Source organism: Eublepharis macularius, chromosome 6, assembly GCF_028583425.1.
Source record: "Eublepharis macularius isolate TG4126 chromosome 6, MPM_Emac_v1.0, whole genome shotgun sequence".
NCBI lineage: Eukaryota > Metazoa > Chordata > Lepidosauria > Squamata > Eublepharidae > Eublepharis > Eublepharis macularius.
This window is the reverse complement of record NC_072795.1, coordinates 90494850-90517196: the sequence shown is the minus strand read 5'-3', so window position 1 is coordinate 90517196 and position 22347 is coordinate 90494850. Positions and strand designations below refer to the sequence as shown.

The 22347-nt window shown below is 39.8% G+C and overlaps 1 protein-coding gene across 1 annotated transcript in view; it reads right to left on the bottom strand.

The window, feature by feature from the left end:
- Window positions 1-22347, bottom strand: part of FANK1 (fibronectin type III and ankyrin repeat domains 1) — a 64056-nt gene that overhangs the window by 6121 nt on the left and 35588 nt on the right. The window contains exons 5-8 of the mRNA XM_054983791.1: window positions 21418-21492; window positions 14141-14206; window positions 9762-9927; window positions 2770-2913 (exon numbers count right to left, since the gene is read on the bottom strand). Of these exons, the coding sequence (XP_054839766.1) occupies window positions 2770-2913; window positions 9762-9927; window positions 14141-14206; window positions 21418-21492 (451 nt within the window). The remainder of the gene's footprint in view (window positions 1-2769; window positions 2914-9761; window positions 9928-14140; window positions 14207-21417; window positions 21493-22347) is intronic.

The window sequence follows — 22347 nt, the reverse complement described above, 5'->3', positions numbered from 1 at the left end:
CCGGTTTTTCACAAGTTGAGGTGATGACTTCTACCAGGCCCTCAGTCATAGGAAATGCAATAGTAGTAGGATTTTCAGACTGAACATATTGAAGAATCTTATCTTTGGGTTTAGGGTTAACCGTAGAAACCTCAATCTCCAGGCAGCGAGCCATGCGGAGCATCTGCTCGGCACAGAGTCTATAATCTTCAGAAGGAGACACACGTCCAGTTCCAATAATAATATCCTCCGGTGATGGATCCGATGGAGGACTAGGACTCGGATCTTGAATCGGATCCGAAGGATGATGAGTGAAGCCTCGCTCAGGAGAACCATAACATGAGTAGTCACTTCGACCACACACACCCCAATCCTCTCTGTCAGAGAACGGGGAGTACGAGCGGTGGGATCTCGAGTAATCCGATCCCCTATCAACATAGTCTCAACCGCCAAAATGCAGGGACAAATCTCTATGAAGAGAGTAGTCTCTACGAGTGTCAAGTAACTCGCCCTCTTCTCCAGATGATGGGCAAGAAGGAGACCTTGCGCGTGGAGAGGGAGTCTTAGGTCTGTCCTAAAAAATCTGTTCGGTCTGCACCGAGGCTGAGTGACTGTGTTTGGTCTTCTTTTTAGCCTTCTTTACCGCAGGAGCATCGACCACAGATCCACTCTCACGTTTACGACTTTTCCAATCCACCTTATCAGGGATGGTTGGTTCCAATACCTTCTGTTCCGAGCTAGGATCGACCTGAGGACGCTCAGCAAGATGGTCAGTTTTCTTAGCCTTCGAGGTCGACATGTTCGGATCCGACACTCTCAGATCCGATAGAGGTTTCGGTTCCGCTCTGCCCGCTTCCGATCGAATGGTCAGGATCGGATCCGATGACACTCTTTTGGCTTTTGGAACCGAGGTGTTCGTTGGTTCCGAACATGAAGGTGATTTGTTCCGGTGCTTATGGACCCGAGTTGGATCCGAATCCACAGGGCGGTTCAAGGTATCCAGAACGGTCTTTGAATCGGAGGCGATAGCACGGATCCGATCTGGGGAGCGGGATTTAGAGGTTGAGGCAGCTCTGCGGGCCGACCCGCCACTGAGTGACGGTGGTTTCAGGGAGGTAGAAGGGACACCTGTAGCTTTCATGGCTCGTTTCCATAGCAGAGCCTGAAGCCTGTTCTGTCTCTCAGCCCTAGCTTTGGGCGTGAAGCGCTGGCAATTTTCGCACTCCTCCACCTTGTGAGCCTCCCCCAAACACTCTAAACAGACTGAGTGGCCATCGGTCTTGGTCATCTTAATAGAGCAAGTCGCACAGAGCTTAAAAAGGGCCTTGTCCACCATACTGAAAGATCTCACCACTGGAAAAGGGTCTTGATGACGCACTTCTTCTCTTTCTGCAGCAGACTAACAGAACTTAACCGGTCGGCAGCAAAAGAGAAACTGAGGGTGAGGGGGCGCCGTCGCCAGATGTTGTTTGAGCGGGAAATACCGCGCATGCACACTCGGCGGACGAGCGCCCCCTGGTGGACTTTTTCTAGGAAAAAATAATCCGGTCGGCAGGCCTGCACGTGCGCAGTCCCATGTGGGGCTGCAAAGAAGATGGACAATGAACAGCTGTGTACAGTGTTGCACACCATTTGTGTATTGTGCCTGTTTTCACACTGCTTACTGGCCACGGAACATTGCGCCAAGCTCCCAGAACAACAGCATCTTCGTGGCATGATTTCGCAAGAGAACTGCCGTTCTCACACAAAATCGTGCCAGGAAGTCGCTGTCGTTCCGGGAGCTTGGCACGATGTTCCGTGGCCAGTAAGCAGTGTGAAAACGGCCTAGATATGTTTACTGACAGTGTGGATAAATGGCTCAACTTTGGTGCTGAATTTTGCATCTCTGGGAGGGATATGAATATTAATCAGAAGTTAAATCTCAGCAATAATGTGCATGCTTCTTCAGATCATTAAAATATCATCCTAATCCCCTATCTGTAAGCACTTGTGCATGCTCTCTCTCTCTCTCTTTGCTGACTGGAATGAAAATATGACACAGAGAACATTTGATCTTTATAGAATCTACAAATGTGGTACTTCAGAACGATGACTTTCAAAGTGCAAAGGAATCAGAGGACTCATCTTATTAAAGAAACATTTGAATCTGCTCAGCCTATGTACTGCATTTCTTGCCCAAACTAAAGGAGATCATTTGATATAAAGTGCCTTAGCAAGAGAAATCAAAGAAGAAATAGGTTGTTGCTTTTCAAATCCCCCTGTCTTCAGAACACCAGTTCAAGGATCCCTTAAACTGGCACATAAAAGGGTTCCTTGTGCTAGCATTGCATAATATTCCTGTGAGCATCATTAGCACTGCATGAAAAACAAGATCTCCACAAAATTTGCCAAATTGTACAAGAAAGACTTCCTTCAGTGGTAAAAATCTTCCATGGAGGACCAAGTAGTATAATAGAATCGGATCCCTGTTATTAGTAGGGCTTTCTTTGTCACAGGATTAATGGATGACAGATTTTATCATAGGTCAGGAGGAAATAAAGCCATACATTGGAGAAGGAAATTGATGGTGATAAAAAACAATAGGCACAAACCATGTCAAGGAGACCCCTGCACAGGGAAACAGGTAGGAGTGATATCTCATTTTCATACATTGTAGGCCTTTAAATCTGAAATAACTCCCCACCTCAATCCATAAGGCACAGATGAGTTCCACGGGTTTTTCTATTCACAAACAAAATCCCTCTCCCTAACTTGAAACATTCTGGCATGGTATTTATTGTAAATGCATACCATTAAAGGTGTCTTGCCATCCTTATCTTTCATATTCACATTTGTTCCAGCTTCTATTAATAGAGCAGCCACATCACTTTTCCCACTTATTGCACATATTCTCATCAGTGGAGTCCATTCAAGTCCTGTGTCTTTAACATCAACCTGGTTCAGAAGGGAAGTTATTCAAGTTATATAGCTTGAAACATGAGTATTACAAAAGAAACTAAGATAATAGATTTCTGTGCTGCTGAATATTTGCTGAGCCATTACCTGCCTTGAATTATTCCCAACTTTTTTTTTTGCTGTGCAGTTTGTTTTGCATGGAACAGCCTCCTCAACCCCTTTCTAGACATCAGCCCAGTTCATTCTCCTTCTCTTAAACTCCACTTCAAAATCCTTTCCTTCCACAAAACCTTTCTTCAGCCTCCCAGTACAGTTACAGTATCTCTTTCTTGCAACTAACCTAACTGTGCCTCATTTACTGCTTCCCATTTTTCATATACCTGTGTCAAAGGCTTTTCTTTTCACCTCTGCCCTTGCCATTTTACTTTGGCAAGGAAAGTACCAGCATTGTGTTCTGTAGTACACCACAAGCTGTTGATAAATGTGATGCCGCAGCAATAGAAGTAATATTGGTCAAGATAAACTCTATTCCTGCCCTATTTTAACATGAAACATATTACTATATAAAATAATAATATATAATAATAACATTTGATTTATATACCACCCTTCAGGACAACTTAACATCTACTCAGAGCAGTTTACACAGTATGTTGTTATTATCGCCACAACAACAAACACCCCGTGAGGTGGGTGGGGCTGAGAGAGCTCCTAGAAGCTGTGACTGACCCAAGGTCACCCAGCTGGCTTTGAGTGGAGGAGTAGGGAATCAAACTCGGTTCTCCAGTTTAGAGTCCCGCCGCTCTTAACCATTACACCAAACTTGCTATCAAATTAGTGGCAGCGCTAAAAAGAATATCAAGAATATCAAGGGGACAAAGAAATAGCAAAGTAAGCTGTGAAGGGGTAAACACATACAAAGGAGAGAAAATAATGAATTCCTTTGCTCAGTAATTAGCTGTAATTTCAGTTTCAACTAACCATCACTGCCACCAATGGTGTTCTGCTGCAAGGAAGCGTTTGCCCTCCTTAGCCTTCTGCAGTGTTATCTAGTACATCAATATAAATTTATAACTAATCATATTTGTACTCTGGATTATTCTGCACCTGTCAGAATCAGTTGCTGAAAGAAGCAAAAGGATGAGCTACAGGCAATTAATATTACAGGCCAAATTACATATATCACTTGAGTTCTGTTACTGGAACCATAGCATGCATGTCCTCCATCAGCTGCCCAGTGCACTATGGACCAAATCTTATTGGGACTCTAATGCAGCAGTTTTTTAGGGTCAAAAGATACATCCGGTCATTGTACTCCAGCATCAAAGTAGTTTGGCTCTTAGTTTATATAATATATTTCTATTGCTTAATAATTTTTTCTTTTAAATTTTTTATTGCAATTAATAAACTAAATCACATAAGACATAAGCTACAATCCTACAGTCATGTAAGTCTTACCATTTATAAACATCCACTACTACAGTCATCAATAATCATCTAAATCATACATTAAAACCTAAACACATCATCTAAATAATATTTTTAAACCATAATGAATAAACTACTATCATTTAAATCATATTGTCATCAATTAAATCATATATCTTTATAGAACTTCTTATATATATTAATTCTTCACTTCTATTTAAAGATTTTTTCATCTGTCTTCATATCCAATAATAATAGTTTGTCATCGTTCTTCTGTACATTCCCACATTGGGACTGCGCATGCCCATGACGAACAACAGTTACAGGTAAGTGCAACCTTGTTTTCTTAATTATTTTTATTTTTCAACTATATAATAAAAAATACTTTACATTTTTCTTGAAATTCTGGAATTGGCCTATTGTGTATATAATATGTTAATTTTGTCATTGATATAGCTTATTCTTCCATTCCATCAGAACTGGATTTGCTGCAAGCAGTACTCTTGCCACTGTCACTATATACTTAAATAGTTGACTATGCATTTTTGTAATATGACTTGGTAAAATATTTAGTAACATATTTTTGGGATTCATCACAAATTTAAATTTTAATAATCTTTTGCATTTCTTCATGTACTTCTATCCAGTATTTTCTTCCTTTCTTGCATGTCCAACACATATGATAAAATGTTGCATCCAGCACATTTCCAGCACTTCCCATTATAGGCCTTATTAGCTTTTGCAATGTCTTTGGAAGTAATATACCATCTGAAGAACATTTTATACCAATTCTCCCTTAACATTTGACATTCTGTAAATTTACTTTCTTTGGTCCATAGATTTTCTCACTGGCTCATGCATATATTTTCTCCAAAATTTTGCATCATTTTTATCATACAATTTTTACTTGCTCTTATTATGTATCATATTGCAATAATATTTTGTATATTTTTCCTAACAGATGTTTTGAACCTCCAATAATTAATTGTTCAAAAGCTGTTTTCTTTCTTAACTGGCCTCCTTTGACTATTAGTTCTTTGAATTTAGACACCATTTGATAATATAACAACCACAGAATGTTTTTCCTTCATCTTGAATTTATTGCCATGTTCTTATTTTCCCTTGTTTATCTATCATATATTCATAATTTTCTTAATCAACAAATACCACAACAGGCATCAACTGGAGATATCAGTGGTGAAATTGGCAAACTTACAGTGCAATCCTATGGAGAGTTACACCAGTCTAAGCCCATTGACTTCAATAGGCTTAGACTGGTGTAACTCTCCATAGGATTGCACTGTTATTCTATTTCTGCACTGAAACTATATTCTTAATACTAGAGGAGTTAAGACTAACCAACTTTACTGTAGCATAAGCTTTTGAGAACCACAGTTCTCTTTGTCAAGCATCTGACAAAAAGAACTGTGGTGCTCGAAAGCTTATGCTACAGTAAAGTTGGTTAGTCTTAAAGGTGCTACTGAACTCTTTACTATATTCTTAATAGTCCATCCCTCAAAATACAAGTACCATCTTATCTTTGAATAGTTTTTAATCATTTCTTAATTCATAAATAGTTATGGATTCCTTCTTTAGTATCAATTATCTCGAGTTTGATGTTTCTACTATTTAGGTTTATAATCCAATCTGATATTCAGGCTAATGCATACAAAATTGTTTATCCTTTTCTGACATTTTTAAGGTCTTTTCAGCTATATTGGTAGCATTTGAAACAGAACATTCAACTTTTTGAATTTTGACAACAGAAATTCTTCCTAACCATGGAATTTTCAATCTTTCCCATCTTTGTAAATATTCACTAATACTTGTCCAAACTTTTTGATTATTATCTTTATATAAATTATCATTTTGATCCATTACATATATACCTAAATATTTTATTCGGTTTTTTTAGTGACAACACATTCTGTTATTTTTTCTATTTCTTCTTGTTCTGTTTTGGTTGCTGCTAATAACATTATCTCAGTCTTCTTTTTATTCAGTTTGCATTCAGAATAAGTTCCAAATTTTATTTATTTATTTATGTATGTATGTATGTATGTATGTATTTATTTGTGTCATTTATAATCTGCCTTTCTCACTGAGACTCAAGGCTGATTACACAGTATGAGATTAGTACAATCAGTAACAAGTACATTTCAATACAGTATCAAGGACATTTCCATAAATGATGCCATAGGATAAACAGATATAGGTTTAAAAGACATAGTATTAGCAAGAATCCAATACGGAGCAGAAAAAATACTGAAGCAGAACATAATCAATTCTAGAACTAATATTAGACAACATGGAGCACTGGTGGTACATAGGCGTACATATTTAAAGCAGCAGATAATATTATTATATCTTATTATTTCAAAGAAATGTTTGGTTCTATTACTAATATAAAAACATTGTTTACCTAACTTTTCATCTTATACTCTTAACTTTTTTTATTCCAGCAATTCTGGTGTCTTGTCTAATTTTTAAAGTCAATATTTCCATTGCCAAAATAAATAATAGTGGTGATACTGGACAATTCTGCCGAGTTCCTTTTACCTTTTCAATTTTCTCCATTAGGGAGCCATTTTCCAAAATTCTAGCTTGCTGATATGTATAGATATTTTGCATTCAATGTAGAAATTCGGCTCCACAGTTTATATTTTGCAATACTTTCATTAAAAATAACCAAGAAACATTATCAAAAGCTTTCTCTGCATTCAAAAACATAAATGCCTTTTTTCTCCTTTTCTTCTTGAATACTAGAGATGGGCACGATCCGCATTACGATCGAAAAAAACTCACGATAATGGCGATCGCGCTATCAGGACCCAGCGGATCGTGTTCGGGCACGGCCAATGATCCAGTGGTCGGGAGGGGGGCTGGATCAGGGCGATCGTGCTTGGATCGGGAAGCCAGACACTCAGGCGCCAGCAATCTATTCCCCTGGCAATGGAGCCAGGGGAATGCCTGAGCTGTGTTTGCCCTCCTTCTGTCGCCCTGGAAACCCGAATGGAAGCCCAGCTTGCCTTGATCAGCAGGGCTTCCTTCCAACCACGGAGCAGCAAAGCAGTCACCAGCTGGGAGAAGACACCCAAGGGAGGGAGGGGGAAGGGGGTGTTCTGTAGCCATGGGCACTCCAATCTCATCCCTGCAAACCCTGATAGGCAGCTCTGATGGCCAAACACAGATAGCCAAACACAAACACAGATGCTGCCAGCATCAGCCACCGTTCCTGTATCGCTGGGAACAGCGGGGCGCCAATGATCCAGTGGTCGGGAGGGGGGCTGGATCAGGGCGATCGTGCTTGGATCGGGAAGCCAGACACTCAGGCGCCAGCAATCTATTCCCCTGGCAATGGAGCCAGGGGAATGCCTGAGCTGTGTTTGCCCTCCTTCTGTCGCCCTGGAAACCCGAATGGAAGCCCAGCTTGCCTTGATCAGCAGGGCTTCCTTCCAACCACGGAGCAGCAAAGCAGTCACCAGCTGGGAGAAGACACCCAAGGGAGGGAGGGGGAAGGGGGTGTTCTGTAGCCATGGGCACTCCAATCTCATCCCTGCAAACCCTGATAGGCAGCTCTGATGGCCAAACACAGATAGCCAAACACAAACACAGATGCTGCCAGCATCAGCCACCGTTCCTGTATCGCTGGGAACAGCGGGGCGCCCCTCCGCTTTTGCCTCCACGATCCACGGATCGGAAACGGGAGATGATCGGTGTGGATCGTTAATTCGGGATCGTCGCCGGCACCAATCCACAATCAGCTTGATCGGTATTTTTTTTTGGATCGTGCCTACCTCTATTGAATACTCAATTGCAGTCAGCAGATATCTGATATTATCTCTCATATATCTCTTTGGAACAAATCCCATTTGATCTTCATGAATTAAGTCTGGAATACATTTTCTAAATCTCTCAGCCATTACTTTTGTAAAAATTTTGTAATCCACATTTAATAATGAAATTGGTCTATATGATTGTGATAATAATGGATCATTCTCTTCTTTATATATTAAAGTTATATTAGCTTCTTGCTAGGTTAGTAGTATATGCTTTCTCTCTTGTATTTAATCCATTATTCTTTGTAAGGATATTGCTAATATATTGTAAAAACATTTATAATATGTTGTCATCAATCCATCTGGACCAGGTGCTTTATCTTTTTAAAGTTTTTTATAGTGTAATTAAACTCTTGTATTGTTACCACTTGATTCAAAATTCTTCTAAGCTCATATGTAAAATTTTAATTGGTACCTCAGATAAGTATTTCTCCATTCCTTCCTCATCTGTGTGTTCTTCTTTATAAAGATTTGAAAAGAAATTTTTTACCTGTTCTTGCATTTCTTGTTCTGCATAAATTACTTGATTTCCTTTCCTGATCCCAGGTATCCTTCTTTTTTTTCTATTTCTTTTCTTAGAAAGTGTGCTAAATATCTTCCAGGTTCATTCACAAATTCAAAATGTCTTTGTTTTAAATATTTAAATTTTTTCTGTATTTCTTCTGCTTCAAATAAACCCAGATTTTTAAAAAATTGTTTCATTTCCTTCAATTTTTCTTATCAAGAGTAGTCTTATGTTCTCATTCTAATATCAACATGTTTATTATCTTCTTTATAGACTCTTGCTTCTCTTTTTTCTTTTGTGTGGTTATTGCAAATAGATTTTTTTCAACAGTCTCTGTGTTTTGGCAAAATAGTAATGATTTGCCATGGAAGAAATCTCTTCACCAGCTATGATATCCCAAATCAAGCAGACCAATTCTACAGAGGCATAGAAAAAGGACTAGAAGTTGCTTAGCAGTCTGGTAAACTTATCTACTTGTTGTTTTTAATTTGAGGGAGCAAACATGAAGTGTATTATTATTATTTATTATTATTATTATTTATTAAATTTATAGTCCACTCTCCCCACAAGCAGGCTAAGAGCAGATAACATCACATACAAATACAACCACAATAAAATCACATTAAAAGGCATAAAATTCAACAACACGTAACTCAAAGTAGCAGCCCATATTGCTCAACCCAAGCTAGTAAATCCATTGAGATGGTAGACAATATTAGCATGTCAATTAAAAAACAGTTGTGTGTGTGGGGGGGGGGGTTCAATCCCCTCCAACAGGAGACCAGCAAGGCAGCTTGCCTATACCTTGACCTCAACCATAATAAAAGGCAAGTAAAAATCTTGTATAGCAAACATGGCAACAAAACTGTATTTTACAGCATCCACTATTCCATGGTGGCAGCAAAACACTGAAAGATGAAATATAGGTATCACATTATATTTCATTCATAGACAACTGAAGTGATATAAAAGCTTCCCTAAGTAGGCAATGCAATTTCTGCATGATTTCTCAAATATAACTACTGGGGCACTTATTCCTACATATAGTAGAATGTGCCATATCTGAAAACCTACCATAGAATATCTTCCACTGCATTACACATATAAACTCATACCTTGCAGCCATCTTCAATCATCCACTGAACAACATCATAGTGTCCTCCATCAGCTGCCCAGTGCATAGCTGTGCAACCCCCATAGTCTCTTGATTCCCAAGAAGCTCCTTGGGATCTGAGATATTTAACAATATCCAGGTGACCAGAAAAACAAGCTATCATTAAACTGTAAAATAAAAAAAAATGTTATTTTGCACAATTGTCAGGACTGAAAATTTAAATCAATAAATTGTTAAATAATCCTTATGTTAATCCAAGAAAATATGAATGTTCATTTAAGAGTTTCAATCTTTGTCATTTATGCTGCCATAATATGTTATAGATGTATGAGTCTAACAATGCCATCCTACGCAGAACTACACTGAAGTCAATGGGCTTAGAAGGGTGTGATCTCTGCTTAGTACTGCACCATCCTTTTTCGTGCATCCTTTTGGACTGCCATTTTTGTTCTGGGATAGCTTTTCACAATGAAGGCTTATTTTACCAAGTGGGCATGCAATCTTATTTTCATCTTGCTTTGATGAATATTTTAGGTGGGCATTTTGAACCTTTGTATCATTATGAATATATAACACAATTTCTCCAAAACCAGTGGAGCAAGACCCCTGCAATATTTATGAATTCTTGAAAGAATGAAAACCAGCCAGAGGAGAAACTGAAAGTGTGTTTTTGGTGTGTAAAAACTGATCGCAACCTTTCAGTATCTTCACAAATTTTTAAAACTTCTATCAGCCCTTTTGCTGCAAGCTTTTCAGAAATCTGGCCAGCTTACAGCCCTCTCCAAATGACTTCTCATGTCAAACTTCAGATTAATTAAATAAAATTTCTTCATTTTATGACAAACAGAATGTAAGCATTATAGCAATATAGAACACTGGGGGGCGGGGGGAGGAATCTATTTTACAGTGCAATCCTAAATAGAGTTGCACCCTTCAAAGCCTCCTGACAGCAAGGAAGACAGAAGTGTACTGTTATACAGCTGCTCTTACAGTAGCATAACATTTCTTTAGTAAAAGTATACACATGCAAATACTCTAAGAGCTTGACTGATAATAGGCTTTACAGACAATGGGCTGAGAATGTTTTCTTAAAAGTCCTTTCTATAGCTTTTAAAAGATATTTTTCCTGTTTTCAAGAAACAACATCTGGAATCCATGGATTTAATTGTATTATTAGTCACACAAACTCCTTTATAAAGAACAGCAACATAAAAATAAGGTGTTAGTAAAGTTTATTCTTATTCCTAGAACACAGAACAAAAGCAACTGATAGATAGCTCAGTCAGGCTTTGTTCTATAAAGGATATTTTTATCAAACACATAACAGGATTTGTAGGGACTCTTATTCCAAAAAAAATTATGTTGATGAGCAATAGAAACAACAGTTCAACATATTTACAGTACATTATTTTAAAAAATGTTCATGCTACCAGAGAGAACTCCAATTGAAGATGAAACATATTTACTTGCATGGAAGTAAGATTTCTCAGTCACAACAGAGACAGCTCTGCAACCTGCCCCAACAGACAGCCAAGTTAGGAAAGTTAGAGACCGCAGAGATTGTCAGATGCAGAGCAGGAGTAGGTGAGAGATGTTAACAGAGGAAAAGGTAAAATGAAGCTAGAGAAAGACTGATAAAAATATCAGCCATGATAAGTGTTAAAGGAGGACAAAGAAATTAAATGAAGAATAGAAAAAACAAAGCTGCTTCAATGGCACAGAAATTACTGCATAAAGAATAAAATGTTTCTCTGATAGACATCACACATTCAAGAACAGACATGTATTGGATATCAAAAAGTATTTGCAGAACATAACCCTATAGAGGTAGTCTGGCAATGGAAGAGAAAACCAAGAGGAAGATGGAGATTAATGATGCTCTTTTATTATAAGATGATGTAATAAATACGTGTAAAAAAGAACTGGAAGAATTTTTTAAAATAAATAATAACAGAAGGAATATTCTCGGGTATAATTTGGTAAGCAAGTAAAACTTTTATTAAGATGACTTAAAATGTGATCAATAGGGCCATTATGAGGCATGAACTCTGTATAGCTAATTTCTGGTACAGTTTTGATTGAAGGAAAGCAAATTTAAAGTAGGTGGTATCATCTACATTAGGTTCTATCTAGGCTAGAACTAATTATAATCAAGCTATCCTTGATTATACCCAGGATTTTGCTGCATAATCAAATTTCATTCCAGTGAATAAGACAGCATTTGGACCAAAATCCATTAAGGTCTGAAGAAACTGAAATTCTATGCTGCTATCTAATGTAAGAAAATTATTCCAACGGGGCCTATTCTTTATAAATATGGACAAATGTACACTACCTTCAGAACTGAATGGATATTAATCTGCACCTGCTTTTCATACCCTTTATGTATCTCTAAACTACCTCTGTTTCTGTCTTGCCTTGAAAACCTACAGGGTCATCCTATGTTGGCTATGACTTGACTGCACTTTTCACACAGAACTGTGTATTTTTGGCTTTCAAATATGGTATTGAACATATAAATTACAGTTACACAAAATATAAATATTATTACACTAAATATGAAATTTTGTAAAATGAAGGGAAAGGAAAATAATGAATTTTTTTAAATGCCTACCATTTATTGCTACATAACAAGCTTACAAGCTTCTTTCCTAATCTTACTTGACCTTGGTCAGAAATTTACTTGTGAAATCAATTTATATTTTAAAAGTATTTTCATTCCAATCTGCAAGAAAATTTGATTTCAACTAGACACTAAATGTCTGCAAGTATGTAGATTTCTTAAACAGCATTTCCAATGTAAAATATCCCAAACTATATTGCTCTATATCCTAATCAGAAAACCGGAAAAAAACCCAAACCATGTGGTTCGTGGTTTGTCAAATTTCACAAACCACGAACTTTCACGGACCTGCCCCTGGTTCGTGAACTGGTTTGTTTGGTTTGTGAAAACGGCACATCCAGGTCAGAAAATCATCACTTCTGGGTCAGCAGAAGGTCACTTCTGGGCCAGCAGAAGGTCACTTCCGGGTCAGCAGAAGGTCCACAGGAAGTCCATCCCCTGTTGCCTAGGAAACTGATTGATTGGCACCAGGCTGTCTGCAGTGACGAACCAAAAATCGAACCAAACAAACCAGCCTAAAAGTTCGTGGCAGTATTATGGCATCGTATGAACTATGGCTACCTATGTTAAAGGAGTTACCTCCTATTTTGTCCAACATTGCAAGAAGGCCAGACGGAAAAGGAGTGGCTGAGTGGTGTGCCATGGAGTCCTGCTTCCCAGGGTGGTCCATGGCACATGGCCTCAGTTATTCACTCTTGCTCTCCCATGCTATACCTGCAGCCCCATTCCCAGCACAGTGCCAGATGGTGATGGTGGCATGTAGAGAGAAGTTTCCTCTGGCTCATCTTGGAGGGACAAAAGGTGAACTGACCTAGATTGGGGACTGGGGGACTTTTCAACTTGGTTATGGGGCAGAAACATAGACCATGGAGAGGGGTCTGAATTGGGCAGGCTTAAAATATGATCCTGGTATATCTCTTTGACGGATCTTAGAGATAATAATTTCAAGTGCTGGTAGTCTCCTCCCAACAAATTGGTTAGGAATTTCAGTGTCAGCACCTTCTGTAGTTCCCTGCACATATTATGCCAAAACCCAAGGAATCAGTATGCAATGTAAAGCGATGTTTTCTTCCCCTTCCCCATACTGCTGCTTACTCTTTAGATTTAAATTAAACAGATCACAGACAGATTTTAACAAACGTTGCCAAATGCTGTAACTACTAAAATTCCAAATACCTCCCGAACTAATTATATGTTAGAGCTAAGGTGGTGCTGAAGTATTATCCACCAAAAGTCAGGAATGGAATGTGTAGTACGAAAAGGTTGGAATTGCTCCTAAAAACATCAAATATATCTTTAATTTGCATCTTCTGGGTCATTTTACAAACTCTCCAGCCTCAACGAATTGTCCTCTGTTTCTCCTCTATGCCATCTATTTCAGTGCATGACCATAACCAATTAAGGATCACACATTGATCAAAATGATGTCATGCTGCTACATAGCCAATCAGAATTCGCTAGGTACTATCATCACTAAAGACAAACATTTACAGGGTGGTGGTGAGAGAATACAATCTTTATGTTGTTAAAGCCCTGTGGAGGATGTTCAATTCTACAGCCAGTAAGGCTGTTAAGTTAGAGGGTTTGTTTCAGCTCAACCCTCAGTGGACTTGTCTGTTGCTTCAGGCTGTACACATACACAGATATCAAAGCACTATAGTGCAACTTCCCCACCTATGTTAAGATAAAAAATATTTTTTATTCCATAATATCATCTAGCCCCATATATTCTTTGATGATGAAAATATGTCTATTACCTGTCTTTCCCACTGCTGTTCTTCTTGTTCACATCTGCATTATTCTCTACCAAAATTTCGACAAGTCTAGATATAAAACATTTTAATGTATTATTTTCTATGAACTAGAAAATAAAATGTAAATTTGAATGCTAATTTTGATGAGTGTTTTAATGAGAAATTACAGTCCTTCAAACTATTCTGAAGCCATTTTTTAAACAAATAGCCTACTTTTTAAGCCAATGTCCTTAATCAGAATACTGAACAAATCCTGAATTCAAGACACAGCTTGATCGTAACTAGTTGGATAATTTGGAGGAAGTGGCTATATTTCAATCTCAGTTCTCAGTATACCTAAGAGGAAAAATAATTACTTATTACTCAGGATTGTAATGAAATGAACGATATACAAAGTACTTTGAACATCAAATAAAGCATTAATTTCAGGACTGTAGCTGCAAGAAGAAGAAAATAAACCATCAAAATGAACATAGCTGACAGTATAGATGCTCAACTTGTGTAACATGAGGGTCCACTCAGTGGCCTGAAATGGTCAAACTCCATAATAAAATTGGCACTACATAACCATTAATGTTCACAATTATGAAGCATACATGTTCAACCATAGCAGTATGTACACAATTACATACTATGCATAAAACCCAAAACCAATATTGAAGTATGAAATATCTCTGTTTCTTAACAAAAACTTGGTTGGATCCAAATACTATGAGAGCTTATTAAAAAGGATAGAAAGATTCTGACAGATTTATATGAGAAATCTACTGACAAAAATCCATTTCTTAGATATGATGGCCACTATCCACTTCATTTGAAGGGGAATTTGTCAAATATCCAGATTTTGAGGATTAGGAGAGATTTCCACAGAGGGGCTACTATTTTAAAACAGAACTTGGCAACCGGAGGTTACCCACATGGGGTCCTGCAATCTGGTTATTCCAAGGCTACTGTCATGGGGCTCAGTGAAGGTGAGGACTCCTCGGAAGAAGAGGAGCCTTGTGTAACCAGCCAAGCGAGCTCCAATACAGCAGAAGCCAGCAATCAGGAGGAACAGCTGCTGGCAGATCAGAGTCCATGGCCAGCAGCTAGCCCCAACACCACTGGTGATCCCAGCCAGCAGTTACCCAAAGCTCTCAGTTAGCATCTGAGCCAGCAGCACCACTGCCCTCCAGTTCTAACACCACTGGTGAAGCACTGTCAAGGACACTCAAACCTCCAGCTTCACCCAGAGAACGCCGTAGACAAAAGCAACGAGTGGAGCTGCAGGAGAGGCAGCAAAGTGCACGCCTCCTGGCCAGATGCCAGCTGCTTGTTGAGAGTGATGAGGAAGTAAGCACAAGATAGCTCCCAAGCAGCTGGCTGCCAGCTCAGCCTGTCTATAAAACCCAGCCACAGAAGACCAAGAGGCATGGAAGCAACACGTCGGAATCCTGTTCCTGCTGCAACCACTCCACTGAACCTGGCCTTGCCCTTGCCTTACTACTGTGACTATTGGACCGTGCCTTGACTCTGCCTTTGCCTAGCCCTTGGGACTTGCTATTAACTGATCTTTGGACTGCCTGACCTTGCTATTTGGACTCTGGAATGGACTCTGACCTTGCTACTGGACCAGCCCCCGACAGCTACTGCCCTGCACCAGGAGAGGATTGTTACTATGTAAGAAAAAACCTGACTTTGGGGGACTTACATGTAGCCTGACCTTCAATCAGATAAGGATGGGTTTTAAGCAGAGTACATATAGAAATTACAACATACTGTATGATTTTCTTGTGTTTGACAAACAACTCATAATTGCGGGCCCAGTGTCAAGGGGGAGGGGGGGTGGAGGAGTAAGGGCAAGGTGACAGAAGACAGACACCTTTTTGGGATTTTAAAAGGCCACAATTTTATTGGTTACAGCTTAGAAAGACTTGGCACTGCATAGGGCACAGATCCAAGCATCAACCAACCCGCCTGCCAGCCAATAATCCCCTTACCCCTTCAGCTCACCTGTGGGATGACAGGTTGTGCAATTTCAAATGGCCACACACCTCTGCGTAGATCCCCCTGCCACCTGGGCGTGAGCATGCCCTGACAGCCCCTGCGCTTGTACCTACAATGCTTCATCTCCAAGATTCGTTAAGTGATCCACAAGTATGGGGAAACTGGGCTCATGGCTGTTTCTCCCCCCAAAGAGTCTGTGCCCAATGCCAAAACCACCACAAGAACCACAAAATAGCTCCCGCCAAAGCTCCTAGAGTTGCAACCAAAGTGTGAGTCCAGCCAGAATGCTGCAAATCCAAGAAATCTGTCCCAGCCTGACAGGCACGCCCCATTGGGATTCATAGCCACCAATGTTTCCACAAGGCACCACAGCAGCACTGGCCACCATTTCTTGCCATATAAGTCACTCAACATGCCCCCCATTGGAGCTAGCCTCTTGGCAAGCCCTGCCACAGGCTGCATGCTAGGAAAGCATCCAAGAATGAAACAATGCCCCCTGTTCGGAGGGAGAAACTCAATGTTGGGAAGCCCAATCAGCCAAAAATACTGTATTGAGTCCTGCATCACCCCTGCTCCAGCTGTCCCTACCAACCTGGATGCCCAGAGCCCTAATCAGCTGACCAGGCACAGCACTGTTGCCCACCAATGCATCCCAAAGTGCTTCTCTAGAGCTGATCCATTCAACGATGATGGCCCCAGTCCAACCCTGAGTCAGTGCAAGGGAAGCCACTGTTGTCTGCCCCACCCAGAGGCAAGCTGCCCTTCCCTGCACACACACACCCACAGGCCATAAACTGGGCCACAAGTGTGTCTGCAGCCAGGCTTTCATTCAAAAGAAAATCCAGCTTCAAAAATCAGTTGGTACATAGCAATATGTACCATAAAAAACAGGTGTACCCCATACCATAAAAATCTAAAAAACAGGCGTGCCCCTGGTTCAATATTTTTAGAACACAACAATAGTTCAACAGATTTTAATATCTAGACTGTTTTCAAATCTAAATGTCACAGATATGTGTGTTATTGAAAAAAGGGGCTGAGAGGATTCTTAAGATGACAACACTGTTACCTCACAGGTTAAATAAAAGCCTTGAACTGCTATCTGTCAAATGAGATAAAAGACCAAATCAGATCACCATGCTTCTCTCTGTTCGTGTAGGAATTGCCTGATGCTATTACACAGGTTAGTTATGTATGTATTTGCTTAACTTGTTAAAGTTCTTGAGTGCTGTTCAGTATACTACATTGTTTTAAGACTGATGGCTCTATCTTTGCATTGAACCTCTATCGTATTTATAATATTCCATGGTTTTGTGGTTCTACACATGCTCAGTATTTACTATCTTTTATTGTGTTTTTCAACTCTGTTTTTAGTGGCATAATTATTTTCTATTAATATTCTTATAATTCCCCCTGAAGAAGCATCAGCAAAACATGTAGGCACAATAAATTTGAATAAAACATCTCCTTTTCACACTGCACCATCATTTTTTGTTCTTTGCCCCATCCTTGGTGTGGCCTTCTTCTCAAGCATTCTCTCAGCGGCTAACTAGTTACTCAAGAGGGCTAACAAAAGGCATAAAGGCCGAGGCCCTCTCCTGAAGTTGCCTCCTGGCACTGGTATTCAGAGGTAAACTGCCTCTGAAGGTGGAGGTTCCCTTTAATCACCATGGATACTAGCCACTGACAGACCTATCTTCCATGAATCTGTCTAATCCCCCTTTATAGCTATCTATGCCTCTGACCATCACTACATCTTCTGGCAGTGAATTCCACATTTTAATAACTTGTTATATAAAGAAGTATTTCCTTTTGTTTGTCCTTAAACTACTCCCTATCGGCTTTATTGGATGTTTTCAAGTTCTAATCTTATGGGAGAGGGAGAAAAAAGTTCTCCCTGTCCACCTTCTCTACCCCATGTATAGTTTTATAAATCTCTATCATGTCTCCCCTTAGTTGACTCTTTTCTAAACGGAAAAGTTCCAGACTCTTCAGCCTTTCATCATAGGAAAGATGCTCTGGCCCTTAATTATCTTAGTTGCCTTCTTCTGTACTTTTTCCAGTTCTGCAATGTCCTTTTTGAGATATAGTGACCAGAACTGCACACAATTTTCCAGATGAAGCCACACCTTAGATCTATACAAGGCCATTATAATACTGGCTGCTTTATTTTCAGTTTGTTTCTTAATAATCCACAACATAGAATCTTTCTTTCACTGCTTCAGTACACTGGGTTGGCATTTTCATTTAGCTATCCACTATGACCCCAATGTCTCTTTCCCTCTCAGTCTCCACAAGTTCAGACCTCATTAGCTCATACTTTAAGTTGGGATTTTAGTTCCAATATGTACACTTACACTTAACTACATTGAACTTCATTTAGCACATTGTTGCCCACTCACCCAATTTGTGGAGCTCCTCTTGAATCCCTTCACAGTTGGCCTCGTTTTACACATCCCAAATATTCTGCAAACTTGGCACTACATTGCTCACCCCCAGTTCCAGACCATTTATGAACAAATTAAATAGCACTAGCCGTAATACCGATCCACTTGGGACCCCACTTCTTACTTCCCACCATTTATTCCTACTTTTTACTTCTTGTCATTTAACCAATTTTTTATCCATAAGAGAACCTGTTCTCTTCTTCCAGGACTGCTAAGCTTACTCAGAAATCTTTGGTGAGATACTTTGTCAAAATCATTTTGCAAGTCCAAGTACATAATGCCCAAGTCCAAGTATATAATGTCTCCTGTTATCTACATACTTGTTCACTTTCTCAAAGAATTCCAAAGGTTGGTGAGACAGGAATTCCCTTAACAGAAGCCATGGGGATTTTCCCTCAGCAGGCTTTGTTCCTCCATGTACCTAATAATTCTGTCTTTGATTGCAATTTCTACTGATTTGCTTGGGAAAGATGTTAAGTTAACTGGCCTATAATTTCCTGGTTCCCCTCTGGACTCCTTTTTAAAAATTGGTGTAACGTTTGGAGCTCTCCAGTCTTCTGGTACAGAGGCTGATTTAGTGACAAGTTACATATGCAAGTCACGCAGCTGACGAAGAGAACTCTGATTCTTGAAAGCTTATGCTACAGTAAAGTTGGTTAGTCTTAAAGGTGCTACTGGACTCTTTTCGATATGCAAGTTAGATGATCAACAATCTCACATTAGAGTTGCCTAAGAACTCTTGGGTGTATGCAGGGCTCATTTCAAGGGGGAACACACAGGAACGCAGTTCCAGCAATTCCCCAAAGAGGTCACATGTCAGGTGGCCCCACCCACCTGACTCTTGGCCATTTTGGGTCCATTTCGGCCTGGATTGGGGCCAACACGGCCTGGATCGGGCCTCTGACAGGTGGTGGATCACTCTCCCGCTCATCAGTGGCTCAGTCCTGAACATTTTGGGCCCCCTTTCAGCCATTTTAAGCCCCTTTTTGCCATTTTGAGCCTAATTTCGGCCCTGAATGGCCAGGATTGGGTCCAAAACAGCCAGAATAGGTGATGTCAGGGGGTATGCCATATGCAAATCAATTATACTAATGACAAACTTCTGGTGATGGCAAGAGGTGTGGCATATGCTAATGAGTTATGCTAATGAGTTCCTCCAGCTCTTTTTCTACTAAATGACCCCTGGGTGTATGCCATCAGAAACTGCAGAGTTGGTAGTTTTTAATTTCCCCAACAGGTCTAGAACAGGTCTAGAATTTCATTTCTCGTTACCTCAGTTTGAGTCAACTCTTCAGATTCTCTTTCTTACAATAGTGGTTGTGGCATGAGTACACGGTCCACACTTTCTACACTGAACAGAGATGCAAATAATTAATTTAGCTCCTCTGCCATCTTCCTATATCCCCTTTAGCAATACTGTCATTTGTTGGTCATTCGAAGGCCCAACTGCTTCTCTGGCAGGGTTCCTGCTCTGGATATATTTAAATAAATGTTTACTGTTTGTCTTGATACTTTTGGTAATCTGCTCCTCAAATTCTCTTTTTGCATAGCTAATTATTGACTTACACTTCTTTGGCCAGATCCATTGGTCCATTCTGTTCACTTCGTTGGGTCAGACCTTCCATTTTTTTAAAAGAAGCCTTTTTGTTTTGTATGGCTTCCTTGACTTGGGTTGTTTACCATGCAGGCATTCTTTTAGCCTTAGCAGTACCTTTTCTAACCTGGGGAATGTATTCTACCTGGGCTTCAATGAGTATGGTTCTAAATAGCTTCCAAGTATCCTCTAGAAATTTGACACTCTTGTGTTTCCCTTTCAGCTTCCTTTTAAGTATTCTCATTTTTGGAAAGTTCCTCTTTTTAAATCAAAGGTTACCATTTTGGACTTCCATTGATATGTATGGTGAACTTAACAGCATTTTGGTCTCTGCTCCCAACTGGGGCAACAAGATTTACATCTCTCACTGGGTCTTAAGCCCCACTCAGAACCAAGTCTAAGATCATTAACCCTCTGGTTATCTCTGTAGCCAACTGTTCCAGTGCACAGTCATTTATGTTGTCTAGGAATCGCATTTCTACAGCATGAATAGAGCACTTGTTTACTCAGTCAATGTGAGGGTAGCTAAAGTCACCCATTATCATAACATTATTTGCTTTAGTCACCTCACTTATTTCCTTCTTCATCTCAAGATCCACTTCAAGAATTTGATCAGGTGGACAATAGTATACCTCCACTTTTAAGTAACTCTTAAGGTGCAGTATTCCACCCATATAATTTCTGTTGGGGAGTTCATTTCCCTAATGTTTTCTAATTTATTTGATTCTACGCCCTCTTTGATATATAAAGCAATACTTCCTCCAATATGTCCCTCCCCGTCCTGGCTATACCCAGGGATGATGGTACCCCACTGATTGGTCCTTCCCCTTCCACTGAATTCCTTTGTGTCCCTTGAAATTCTGCTCCTGCGGTTCAGGTTGTCCTCACAAACAGAGCGTAATTGAAGTGGTGGATCTGCAGTAGGAAGGGGAAACGAGCAAGAATTGCCTACTTTTCTCGACCAATTTAAATGCTGTGCCACTGGGGTTTCTACTATGCAATATGCAGAGCACTTCAGGATCCAAATCATTTTTGTTAAGGCTAGTAATGTTCAGATAAAATTGCTCTGGAGCTGAACTGGAATGTGTGCCATCAGCTGGCCACCTCTGATATCAATGCATAAAGCACAAAGAACAAAACTTTAATGATAAATGAAGTATACTATAGATTACAATATATGGTATCTGAATAAACCACTAAAGTATAAAAATCACTATTATACAAGAAAAAAGTAAAAGAGGTTGTGATACTACCTGACAAATCCTTTTTGTGAAGCAACCATCAAAGCTGAAAATCCTAATTTGTTAAGTGTATCCACCATCACTTGCCTTATTGAAAGAGAAAATATAGATTTTGTTATTGTCTGACAAACATTTTCAATACATGCTCTTTCCCCAACATGATACATCACTTGTTTTAAATTTGACTGTGGACCTGTTGGGTTGTGTATTTTTAAATTTCTATTATTCATGTATATTTTACTCTATAAGCCACTTCTGAGGGTCAAGCTAGTTGTGCAGGTTTTTAAAGAGATGGGTCTGGGTTCCCCAGACCCAATTCAGGTTTCCTACAGCCACACAGCATCTTTAGGGAATAGCTGTTAAAAAATAAAGGAGAGCTCAAACATCCTCAGATTGTCTCCATGAGTACTCACACCATTTCCCTGTGTCACAATAGCATGGGGCGAATTCCCTCCTCCCATTTTTACTGCTCCACATGCACAGAGTGCTTGATGTATAGCAGAAAAAACAGGGGGGAAACCCACCTCTTGTGCTATTTTGACATAGGGAAATGGCTTGAGGGGGGATGGAGGAGCTCCTCCTCCCCTTGCAGTGGCATTCTGAGGTCATTTGGGCTCTCCTTTATTTTTTAACAGCTATTCCCCAAAGCTGCTGTGTGGCTGCAGGGAACCTGAGTTGGGTCTGGGGAATCCAAACCCAACCCTTTAAAAACCTGCACATCTACGTTAACCCTGAGTTCCCAGTGTGGGAGAAAAGTGAGATAAAATAGTTAAATTAATATAAATAAATAGCATGTAATTCCTTCCTTATGCAAGGGGCTTTTTATCCCTCCTCCCCACCGCCCACCAATCTTGAAAAAGCCCCTCCTAAAGACGACTTATTTAATTGAAGCCTGCAGGGTAGATGGGGTGTTTGTGTGTAATATGCAACAAACAAGAAATT